Here is a 12483-nt window from a genome sequence, read left to right on the forward strand (position 1 = left end):
TTCTAGTGATGATGGCAGTGAATGAAAACACTTCTCTCATTTAATGTTGTGTAATTTCTGTGTTGTGCTGTTTGTCTCTTTTCCAGGTTCTGGGTAAAGATGGTGATGATGAAGATGATGCAGTGACCTACAGCAGCGTGAAAGCTTCCTCTTCTTCTGCTGGAGCCTCAGCTGATCCCAGCGACCTCTACGCCACCGTCAACAAACCAAACAAATAAGAGACCACAGTGTAGTTACAGCTCATATCATTACAGGTAATTTACACTGAGAACTGATAAATGTTTTATTATTTGAATTATTTTATGATAATATATGGGACATTTAGCTTGATGAACTTGCTGTCAGGCACTTTAATGTGCTAGTGCTGTGTTGTAGTTAAACATGTATTAGTTTTTACTGTCATTTCTGTATCAGCTTTTATTGTTTGATATGCAGTCATTTTAACATCTATATCTCTGTTCAGGTTATTTTTTATGTTCTGTGTGAAAGTAATTAAAGCAAACTAAGAGGAAATGCTCATTTTGACTGAGTCACTTTTGAGAGTCGAATGAGAGGAAACTATGGAAACAACACAAGGCTTAAAATTTCAATGGTGTTAATTCCAGATACTTCAGGTCAGTGTGAACTTCATACCAGCTCATGTCAGCCAGAAGAGAAGACGGTCTGAGTACATTTAAAGATACAGATAGTTACAACATTTCTCTTTAAGAAGCAACTTGAGATTTACACGTAGAAGAAGCAGAGAGGAAAGAGAGATAGAGAGATGGTTGAGTTCAGATGGATTAAAGTGTCTTTATTTCTCATGCTGGCGCTTCACTTTACAGGTAAGGATGATAACATGTATTAATTGATTAATGTTAGTATTACTTAATACCTAGCCTTTTCTACCCAAACACATTCAAGTAATATGTTTTTATCCCAGCAAGGTAAATGGTGAACTCTTGCAAACCAAGTCTGAAGCACAAAAGCAGAGTTTTGCCGCATGTCATCATTTCGTCGCTGGTTGTCGAGGTGGTATCCAGCAAACAATGTGGGCTTTGTAGATCATTGGCACACTTTCTGGGGAAGACCTGGTCAGATTCATCCATCCCACTTGGGAAGGAGCAGCTCTCATTTCTAGAAATCTGGCCAAATTTATTAGTGGACCAAATCCATGACAACCCAGAGTTGAGACCAGGAGGCAGAGTCGCAGTTTAACACACTTCTCTGCTCCTCCATTTCAGGAGTTACCTAGTCAAAACCCTATTGTGATGATGTCTGTCCCCCGACCATTGGAATTATATAAATCAAAGGTTAATAGAAGAGGAGCTGTGCATAAAAACCTCGTAAACATTAAAACCACAAGTGCAATAGAGTAAAAGAACAGGAGAACTAAACGTGGACTCTTAAACATCAGATCCCTCTCCTCTAAAGGTGTACTAGTAAATTAATTGATATGAGATAAGATATGAGAATATTGATTTGTCTTACTGAAACCTGGCTGGGTGATGGAGAATATGTTAGCCTAAATGAATCCACCCCTCCCAGTCATATTAATACTCACATTCCTCGAGGCACAGGCCGAGGAGGTGGAGTTGCAGCTATCTTCGACTCTAGCCTACTAATCAGCTCTAAACCTAAACTAAACTATAACTCATTTGAAAGTCTTGTTCTTAGTCTTTCGCACCCAAGTTGGAGATCACTGCAACCAATTCTCTTTGTTATAGTGTACCGAGCACCTGGTCCGTACTCTGAATTCTTATCTGAATTTGCAGAGTTTTTGTCAACTTTAGTCCTTAAAACGGACAAAGTTATTATTGTAGGGGATTTTAATATTCATGTGGACGTTGAGAATGACAGCTTCAGTACTGCGTTTATCTCTCTGTTAGATTCCTTTGGCTTCTCTCAGAGTGTTCATGAACCGACTCACTGTTTTAACCACACCCTTGACCTTGTTTTGGTGTATGGTATTGAAATTGAACATTTAATAGTGTTCCCACAGAATCCCTCTTTATCCGACCACTGTTTGATAACTTTTGAGTTTGTATTGCTGAACTACTCGCCATTGGGCAAAAATTTCTATGCAAGATGTCTGTCTGATAGTGCTGTAGCTAAATTTAGGGATGTGATTCCATCAGCTCTAAATACATTATCTAGTCACAAAGTAACGGAGGACTCCTATGCTAATTTCAGTCCCGCCCAAATGGATCATCTTGTTGATAGTGCTGCAGGCTCGCTGCGAATGACACTCGACTCTGTAGCCCGTCTAAAAAAGAAAATAATAAAACAAAGACGGTTAACTCCATTTTATAATACTGAAACTCGCAAATTAAAGGTCAAGGTCACCTTACATTATAAAATACAACAAGCAGCACTAGTAAAAAGCATCATAAAAACAGCATAAAAATAAAAACATGAACAGTCAAATGGGAATCAGTGTTGTGTATTATTAAAGTAAGTATGCTAGTTTAAAAAGATGAGTTTGGAGCGCAGGTTTGAGATTTGTAATAGAGTCCAGTGTACAGACGTGGGGAGTTCCAGAGTTTGGGTGAAGCATAGAAGAGGGCCCTAGCACCCATTGTACTGAGGTTGATGGTTGTTAGTGCCAAAAGACTTGTTGTAAAAGACTGCAGGGAACGAGATGGAGTGTAGGTCTGAATGAGATCAGTAAGATAAGCAGGAGACAGTTTGTGTAGGGCTTTGAATGTTAGTAATAATATTTAAGTTAAGTTAATCCTAGGTAGATGATAAATAATAGGAGTCCTAGCACGGAACCCTGCGGTACTCCGTAATGGACTCCACTTATAGACAGTGCCTCCAATTCCTATATTTGCCAGACTGTCCATGAGGAGGGGATGTGATACAACGTCAAAAGCTGCTGTGAGGTCAAGGAGGATGAGAATGGAAAGTAGACTGGACAGATCAGAGCAAGGCCACCTCCCATACCCCCAGAGTGTGGTTTGGATATGTAGCCAGGTGGAGCTGCTGAATTTAGATGAAGGAAATCTTTTTGTGGTCGCCGTGTTTCTGTGAAACAAAAAAAATCCAGTTTGTGATCTGTGATGAAGTCATTGACTAGGGGGGCTTTATTGGCAATAGAGAGGATGTTGAAGAGAGCAAACATATGGCAGGTCATGTGTGTATGTGTGTCTTGATGATTTGGCTAGTGGAGTTAGAACGCGCAAGTCAACACACACCGTGTACTGTGCGGGCGGGATGCCCTGTGCTTAATAACAGTCGGGTAAACTGGAATGGTGTAATGACAGATGAGGCCAGAAGGGGGCTGTAGCTGGAGGAACTGTACTCTGAGGTGGCAGTGTGAGACACCAGGAAGATACTGGGGAAGGGGTGTGTGATGTAAACAGTCTTTCACTGGAGTAGACTGTACAACGTGTTGCGTGTTAACCGCCAGTATTTGGCTACCCAGCCTGTTTGGGTGGACTCCGTCTGTCTTTAAAAGGGAGGAACGCCCCCAAAACAAGTTAACATTTTCTATATAACTGATATTGCATGCTCTGCAGGTGGAGTTAGTTATGGAGGCTGAGGATTCTGGAGAAGCGCCCGGCTCCACGGGCCAGTGTGGGAATAGGACCAGAAATAAGAACGGACTTTACTACTTAAAAAGCTTTTAAGGTCATTAAAATCCTTTTTGGTCAGCACTGACTGCTCATGAGCTGCATCGTTTGTCCCCACATGGACAATCCCTCGGTGTATGGTGGGTGGAAGTGAGCTCAGCCGTCCTGGGAGCTTATCCAGGAGGGTAGGGACCGTGGCTCCAGGGAAGCAGTGAGTGGTTGCATCAAAGAAACGGATGTTCCTGATTATGGAGTCCCCAACTATTTATGTAGTTTGAGAGAAAAGGGGACGATGAGATGACAGTTGTAGGTTTTTGGATCGGGCAGTGCAGAATTAACTTCCTCAGTATGTGTTGACTGAGAATGGGACTTGTGGACAGGCAAATGTCGTGTTGAGGGAGGAAGGTCTGAACTGGGAGAGGGATTTCCTGCTGTCACAGGGCATTGACAGCCTCCAGGCCATCTCTGCACAGCCTCCCTCACAATCCTAGCTGGAGGGTTGACCGTAGTGTCGGGAGGCATTATAGGCAGACCGGGGTCAAGATCGGGACATGCTGGGCCTGCAAGTGTATCCGCTGTGTGTACCGGAGTTTCGTGAGACACTAGCCTAGGCTAGCTCGTGTGTATGGATGCTAGCTTACTCACTTTCTGAAAGTTGTTTTCAGTGAATGTTGTTTGTTTGGTTGTTGTTGATGATGTCGTAGCTGCCTCATAGTTTCTACTGAAGTCACACCTGTCAAGCCAGCCTCCACTTCTAATGTTTCCTCACTTCTAAAGCTTAAAAGCTCCTTGTGCTGCTGCTTGGCGATGCCTAACACGTATCTCCACTCATTAGTAGTTGCGAGATATAACTAGAGCTGGAAACTCACGCAGTATTTTCTCATTTAACCTCTGGTGGCTTTAAGCAATTCAGATAGTTTAGTTTTATTTCCAAAAACAACGTCCACGTTACTATACTACTATAAAATCTAGATCCAATGCAAACTGTCCAGCAGCCAGTCAGATAAAGATCAGATCTGACAGTAACTAATGGTGCGTTCAGGGTCTGCTGACTCAACTGTGAACTGTGTTCAGTTTCAAAACATCAGCAGTAAACTGGGAGGAACATTTTGGATTTGGGGTACCACATAAACACTCCCTCTCTGGTCAGTCAGCTGCAGGAACATGTGACAGTTTGGGGTAGCCTCCTTTTGATTTAATATACTATATATTTATTTATTTTACTTTAATTAATTACTTAATTTCCTTCTGCGTGTCCTTCGTTACCACAGAAACACTTCCTCTCTCAGTGGCAGAAACATGTAACAGTAGCTGACGGTGCGTTCAGGTGCTGTCAGGTTATTTCTTATCTCCTTGTGTTAAATGTGGGTCAGTGATGTGAAAGTTGTCAGTTAAAGTGTGTCAGAGTGAGGGTTTGTTTGTGTTTCACAGGTGAATAATGATGAAGATGAAGATGATGGTGTGGTGAACTATGAAAATGACGGAGACCCTTCTGCCTCTGTCAGACTCCACTGATCAACAACTTCCATATCAACATCAGCTCATCAGAGAAAAGACTCCACTGCAGTTAAATAACAGCACATTTACACGAGTAGTTGAAGCCTTTAGAGAACAAAAATTGCAGGAAAATGAAGAAAAGTTATGAGTGTTAAAAACTGATGTTTGTCTTGAAAAGATAACTCATACAGTAAGTGTGAACAGTTCCAAGAAACAGGTCAAATTGAACAGCTATGACCGGGGTTTGGCTGATCACTAGAGTACAGAAAAACTTTGATATGTGTGGGGGTTTACAATGTCAACAACACAGTTGATAAAAGGTTCACAGTTAAACATAATATTTGTCATGAAGACCGTATATGTGTTTGTGTTACTGTGTTTGAATAATGTATTTGAGTATGCTATAGTACTGTATGATATAACCTGTTGGAAAGCACTAGTATGTTTGACCTACTGTTTGCAGTGTTAAAGTCTGTATTCAGAACGGAGGCCATAAAGCATCCAGTCAGCCTTACATAGGGTCAGGAGAGCAAGTTTAAGATCTAGGTTAAATATTTGTTGCAGCTTTGGGTTTGTGTCCATATGTCACACTGAAAATTTAGTCATTTTAATATAATGTTTACATGTGCAGTTGGTCCCCATCTGTGCTTCAGCCCATTAAGGAGTTTCTTGCTGGAATGAGTAGGGACTGGACATTTAGCCCAGTTCACTCTTTTTCTGTAATTTTCCAAAAGAGTTCTCTCGGAAAATTACAGAGAAAGACTAAAAGATCCTTAAGGGAAAGACTTGTGCGTGGGTGCGTACGGGCAGGGCCGGCCCTGACGGTGTTGGAGCTCGAGGTAAGACAGGTGTGCGACTAGCTGGGCTGTCTGCACCACCGCTTCGTCCCGGGACGGCGCCAGCAGCAGCAGGTCGTCCAGATAAAACAGGACCCTGATGCCGGTCTGCCGCAGCAGCTTCAGGGCCGTCTCGACACACTTGGAACCAGTGTATTTTTGCACGGCATCCGTCAAGCAGCACTAAGCAGATGAACCGGGCAGGAAGTCAGACATAAAACAGCGAGAATCCGGTAAATTTTCAAAATATAATATACCCTGTACAGACTCACGATCGTATATATAAAAAATAAACACAGTTAAAACAGACAAAAAAGAAACAATTTAAGTAGATAGCCTAATTAATCATAGTAGAAGTGCATAAAGCAAGCACTAATCAACAAAATCTAAACATGTCAGCAAAATCACACAGGCAAAACGCTCTTATTCTGAAATTCTCCTTGTGGGATGGGGGAACTAATGCGGGCCACAGTGAAAAAGGAAGCAGAATCACAAAACTCTGCTGCTGAGATGCTGAGGGGCCTCCAGTGCAAGTTGAAGACGGTCAGAGGACGGAACTCAACTGCGGTTCACACGCTGCCTGTGTGCGGTGATAGGCTACGTAGCCTAAGTCCGCCCCTCAGACTTCCCATGATGCATAGCGGTGAAGGGAGTTTTGTTTGCTAATAAGTTTGCCATTTGTTTGAAATACAAATGTTACTTCATGATTTCTGTGTTTTTAAAACGTGTCTGAATATAATGTTTTTTGTAGGTCATTGTTATTGTTGTGGTGGTTTACCACTGACGCCATGAGTGAAGGGATCTTTCATTTGATAAGAGGGGTTGAAGCTTCCTAACAGCAAGCAGAGTGGTGTTGTATTTGTTGAAAATAAATAAAGTGTGTGGTGGCTAAAGTTGGGCACTTGATATTGTTTGTGATTATCAACAGTAGGACAAACCAGCCTGCAGTCCAACCGGTATATGGCCCCGTTCTCCCGATTGGCCCGTCTGCACCTGTACTCAAATATGTTTGTTTGTGAAAGTAATAGTGGTAAAACATTTGTGGCTATTAAAGCAGAAATAAACAGTCTGTTACGAGAGGCTACAGCTCCACTTAATGAAATCTAAGGTGAAGTGAACTGCATCAGGTAATTCAGCTCATCATAGACAGCTACTTAAGCAATAGCTCACTTCAGGCCGAGGTACTGTGATATAATGAACATTATACCTACCACAAAGGGCGGAATTGGGTCTCTCCTTGAGCAATAGTCTTTTGAACAGGCTATTGAAACTTAAACTCTTATATATGCTCATTATATCACTGCTACCAATCAGATTGCTTGATTTGAGCTACCCGTTTTATAATGTGGTATAGTCTGTGTCTGGAAACTCATCTGAAAACACATCAGTGACTCATGACCCTATACTCCACATTAACCACAGCTTCTGCTGTTGTAGCTTTAGAAAAATGATGTTGGTGTGACACACACACCAACATGTAAATGGGAGTAGGCTACTGGTGCTTATTTTTTCCACTTCAGGTATTGAGCTTTACTGCTGTTTTTGTTTACAGATCTGTAGCATAAGTGTTGTGGTGAGAATCAGCAGCAGAGTTCTGTTGGTGTTGAGATAAACATCAGAAACACATGCGGTTTTCTTCACCTAACTGTTACTATTGTCCTTCCAGTGTGTCGGCCTCGTACTTATCTGTCTATATTTGTCTTGCTGACAATACTGCAAACATTCAGACAACCACTGCATCTCTCTTTTCATCTGTTTGTTATTCAAAAGCTCAGCTGTCTCTTTCACGCTCATTTAACTCAAACTTCTCTGTGCTGGACCATTGGCCTTCCTGGGACGTCTCTCTCCTATTTCTGTGAATGTTGTGCTTAAGTTCTACCTTGTACTTATTTCCAGGCAGTGTGCGATCTATACTATTGATTTCAGGGGAGCTCCCGCTCTTTAGTGCTGAATGTCAATATATCAGGCATTTATTATTATTATTATTATTATTATATGTATCCATTTGGCTCTAACTAGGCTTCACACAACAGCTGCCTCAATAAGTGTTTCGACCTGACCTTTCTTTTCTCAATGAGATGGAAGAATTTAAAAAGGTTTGCAGCGCTGGAGAGTCCCCAGCTCTTAGACCAGTAAAATATCATCTTATTATTACTTATAGTTTATGGCTTTTTGGACATCGACAAGAAATTGAGAGACTGAAATCTAAAACAGACTAAAAGTCACTATGAGGAAGTGACATCATCCTAACCACAGGAAGTAGCTGCAGCGTCTCTCTACTAAAGCACTAGTTTAGAAACTCAGACAGTTCTGAGCACGAGAACAAGAGACAGAAGAAGGAGAGACTCAGAGAATCATGATGGTTGAGTTCAAATGGATTTCTTTATTTCTTACAGCGGTGCTTCAGTTTACAGGTAAGAATACATATATCACATATATAAATGGAAGGCACATTGTAAAAAATAACTTGATCAATATTATTAAAGATTCTTTATTAGCTACATTTGATTTAACTAAGAAAACCAAATCTGTTGTTTCTAATGTGATGAGTTTAGTGAACTCTTAGAAACTAAGGATAAAGAAATAATCGTCACTAACTATGAACATAACAGACATTTTCTCATTTCACTTTATTTTTCATCATTTTCTCAACAGCAGCAGCTGAAAAACTTCCCCTCTCCTTCACTGTCAGAGTTGGAGATGAAGTCACTTTGCCTTGTGAAAATGTGATAGACAGTCAGCAAAAATGTGAATATACTAGATGGATCTTCATTCATTCAGGAACCAGATCAGCAGTAGAGCTGGTTAAACTTGGGCAGATTCGTGAAAACGCCAAATCTAAATCAGACAGACTGAGTGTTACAGAGAACTGTTCTCTGGTTATAAAGAAGGTCACAGTCGAGGATGACGGTTTTTACAGCTGTAGACAGTTCAAATCAGGACAACAAGCTCAATACTGTCAGGTTCATCTGTCTGTTGTTACCAGTGAGTATTTCCATCATAATGTTTTCAGCTCAAACTGTCTTGTTAGAACAATATACTGAAACATTACAATAATTATGATCACAGTGATGAAGTTAACTTTACTCTTGTTGTCTTTCTCTCACAATATCTCCATCTTCACCAGTGACTGAACGTAAGGACGCTGATAAGGTGACATTAACCTGCTCTGTATCGACATATGAACGATGTAGACACACAGTGAAGTGGCTGTATGAGGGTAAAGAAGTGGACAAAGATAACAAAGACATGAAGACATCACAGTCTGGCTGCTACGCCGCTGTGTCTTTCCTGGATTCTCATTTTAGTTACAAATCAAAGTCTAACTTGACGTGTGAAGTGACAGATGGTTCCTCTGGAAAAGTGCAGCTGTTCACCTTCAGCCCACAGTCCTCAGGTGAGAAAACAGGTGAGAATATGCTGTAAACATTTGTTTATTTGATGACTTTTTAAGATGACAGCATTCTTTCTCATTTAGTGACAGCAGATGGTAAAAATGAGGGATTTAGGGCCCGAGCACGAACCATGCGAGGTCCCTATTGAAACTGAAGGGACTATTTTTCTGTTTTCTGAAAAGTAACATCAATTTTGGTGCCTAAACATACTCGAAAAGTCACTAAACATTGCACAAAATTCAGACGTGCCGAAAAAGTTCGTATTTTATGGGTTTGGTGCATGGGCATGGCAAAATGGCTCGCTGGTGCCCCCCTACAGAGCAGCCCCCGGATAAAGTTTCAGCTACATATATGAAAATTCTGTGGTAGGTGTATCATGTCCAGACGTACAAAAAAGCCTCTTGGAGCCATTGCATTAACCCAACAGCAAGTCGGCCAAGTTGAAAAATTTAAACTTGCACAAACCAGCGCCCTCTCATTCGCGGAATTTGCGTCTTTGCATTGACTTTGTATGTAATCAAGCCGCCCAAAACACTGGATTCGCTTTCAGTGGGAACGCAATATGGAAAGTAATGTCCATCGTTGTCTGTTTTTATATAAATATGAAGTAGTTGTCCAGCAGAACTCCGGTACCATCCGACGCTAACAACAACAGTGGAACTGGATGTGCACAGAAGCTAGCTGCCAAGAAGCGCGAGTGAAGATAAATCAAGTTGTAATTCCAAAAACTAAAGCTAATTTAATAAAAGCAGTTAACTCTGATCTCTTCACGCGGGTAAACGGCGTAGTTGTCAGAGCAGAATCCATACCGACTATGGGTGTTTATTTCTCCGAAAGCTGCAGCGCTCCTCTCTGTACACTTCCCCGTTATTTAGCAGCTCCCCGTCGGCCAGTGGATTGTCATTACACCGCTCGGCAGGTCCTCTCCAAACAACGCTCCTAAGCCACCGGTGACATTTGGACTATCTCAGCGCTGATAAGGCTTTCGCAACATCGCGTCAAGCGAATTTCTCGCCTAAATTGAAAAATTTTAACTGGCGCGAACCAGCGAATGTCGCGACAAACGCCTCGTTCGCGCCGCCCAGAGCGAATTTGCGTCTTTGCATTGACTTTTTATGTAATCAAGCCGCCCAAAACACTGGATTCGTTTCGGTGGGAACGCACCTTAACAGATTGAACATATCAACTTTAAAACAGTACCAGAAAACACATTCATGAGGCCATGTTGTAAAACTTGTGAGTTTTTGGTTAATGCTGTGGCGGTGGCATGGTGGCGAAGTTCCACGCTTCACAACTGTCCATGCTCAGATCTTTACGAAATTTTACACGTTTAATAAGAGTCCCGCCCTGAACACATGTATATGCTGACATTCACCCATAGTCATAGCGCCACCACTAGCACATGTATTATGTCCAGACATACCAAAAAGTCTCTTGGAGTGATGCACTAAACCCAACAGGAAGTCGGCCATTTTGGATTAAATGTTCATTTTTCACGATTTACACACTTTTTACTTTAACTAACTCCTCCTAGGGATTTATTCCGATCAACTTAAAATTTTCGCTGTGCACTCTAAACCCATTGACGATTAAAAGTTATTCAAACGGTCTTACAAGTCGACCAGTGGCGTGTCATCGAAAATTGGTGAGTCACCTTAAAACAGGAAGTTGTTATAACTTCAGTATACATGCTGACATCTACACCAAATTTGATAAGTATAACAAAAGTCCTGCTCTGAACACATCCATATGCCAATATTCACTTAAAGTCACAGCGCCACCTGCTGGCAACAGTAAATTACACATTTTACGCTGTAATGTACTACTCCTAGCAGGTTGGACGTATCAACTTCAAAAGTGTCCCAGAAAACCCTTAACACAAAGCAAAGTGCTATGTAGCGCCACAAAGGGGACACATTTATCCATGACAGAGAAGTCTAACAACAAACATCCACTCGGGTTCAGATCAGGGGGGTCGTTGCTCCCGATCACGCTTTTCCAGGTATCTCCATCATTTCCCACATGCGCTTTAAGGTCTCCCAGCAGAACTACAGAGTCCTCTACTGGAGCCCCATACAGAGCACCATTCAGGGTCTCGAAGAAGGCCGAATGCTCTAAACACATTTGTGCAACTCCAGAATTTGAAACACGGCCGCCTCATATGTCGATGCGCTACATGTGTGAGGAACCGCCCATCGCTGCTTGCACCTTTAATTTCTAACTGAAGTTCCTTTGATTGAGTTATTTCATTTATACAGGTGACACACAATAAAATCAATAAAAACAAATGAAAAACAGCAGAAAATCAGATGCTGTCTATTTTCTAAGTCCTTTTATTTTAAGGAACAAAAAACTGCAGCCAAAAAGTTTTTAATGTTTTTATTCTCTTTCCAGATTTGTGGCTCATCATTGTGTTTGTGGGATTTGCAGCACTCTTAATGACTATTGTTGCTGTTATTGGATTCATCACATGGAAGAAAACTAAAGGTGAGAGCAACCACAGATATTATAAACAAAAAGTTTTGATGAACCTGGATTTTTATTGTTGAAGCTAAAGTCGACTCTCTTTTGTCTCTTCAGGGAAAAAACCTCTGATGGATGAAAACACTGTGAGTTTTACGGCTGAGTAATCAAATGTTTCTACAGTTATGACAGAGCTAAATCAGCTGCTCATAAAGTCATCCAAATCTAAACAGCCTTCACAGTAGTGATGTGCGATACCACTTAATTCCTTTACGATCCAATACCAAGTAATACCCAGGCTGGTATTGCCGATCCCAATACTTTTTACATATTTTATTTCTAGTTTAATGTGACCCCCCATGCTCCTTGAGCAGGAAACGTTGGTATCAGAAATATCAATACTTTAAGATCGATCTGCACATCACTACTTCACAGAGCCAGTGTTTGACCACATGGAAGTAGACTCTGTTTGTTTGTTGTTTTCAGGGACGGAGCTTAAACCCTGCAGTGAGTCCAGAAAGCAGTCAGGACACGGTGAGATCTCACACTACACCCAGGACAAAGTTACACTCACTGTTTTTAGATTTGTTGTTCAAAATGTAGCTCTATGAGACACACAGTGACTCTTGAATCTAAGTTGTTTCTGCAAGAGAAGAAGTGGGGAGTCTGATGATGCAGCTGGACGACACCAGAACAGACCAGAACACAATCAAGTCCACATGTTACTGAGCAGCCATT

The 12483-nt window shown here is 41.5% G+C and overlaps 1 protein-coding gene across 1 annotated transcript in view; it reads left to right on the top strand.

Moving 5' to 3' along the window:
- LOC123978362 overlaps positions 1-12483 on the top strand; it is a 20660-nt gene that overhangs the window by 1689 nt on the left and 6488 nt on the right. The window contains exon 6 of the mRNA XM_046061603.1: positions 12232-12279. Coding sequence (XP_045917559.1) covers positions 12232-12279 — 48 coding nt within the window. The remainder of the gene's footprint in view (positions 1-12231; positions 12280-12483) is intronic.

The sequence above is a fragment of the Micropterus dolomieu genome, linkage group LG10, assembly GCF_021292245.1.
Source record: "Micropterus dolomieu isolate WLL.071019.BEF.003 ecotype Adirondacks linkage group LG10, ASM2129224v1, whole genome shotgun sequence".
Lineage (NCBI taxonomy): Eukaryota > Metazoa > Chordata > Actinopteri > Centrarchiformes > Centrarchidae > Micropterus > Micropterus dolomieu.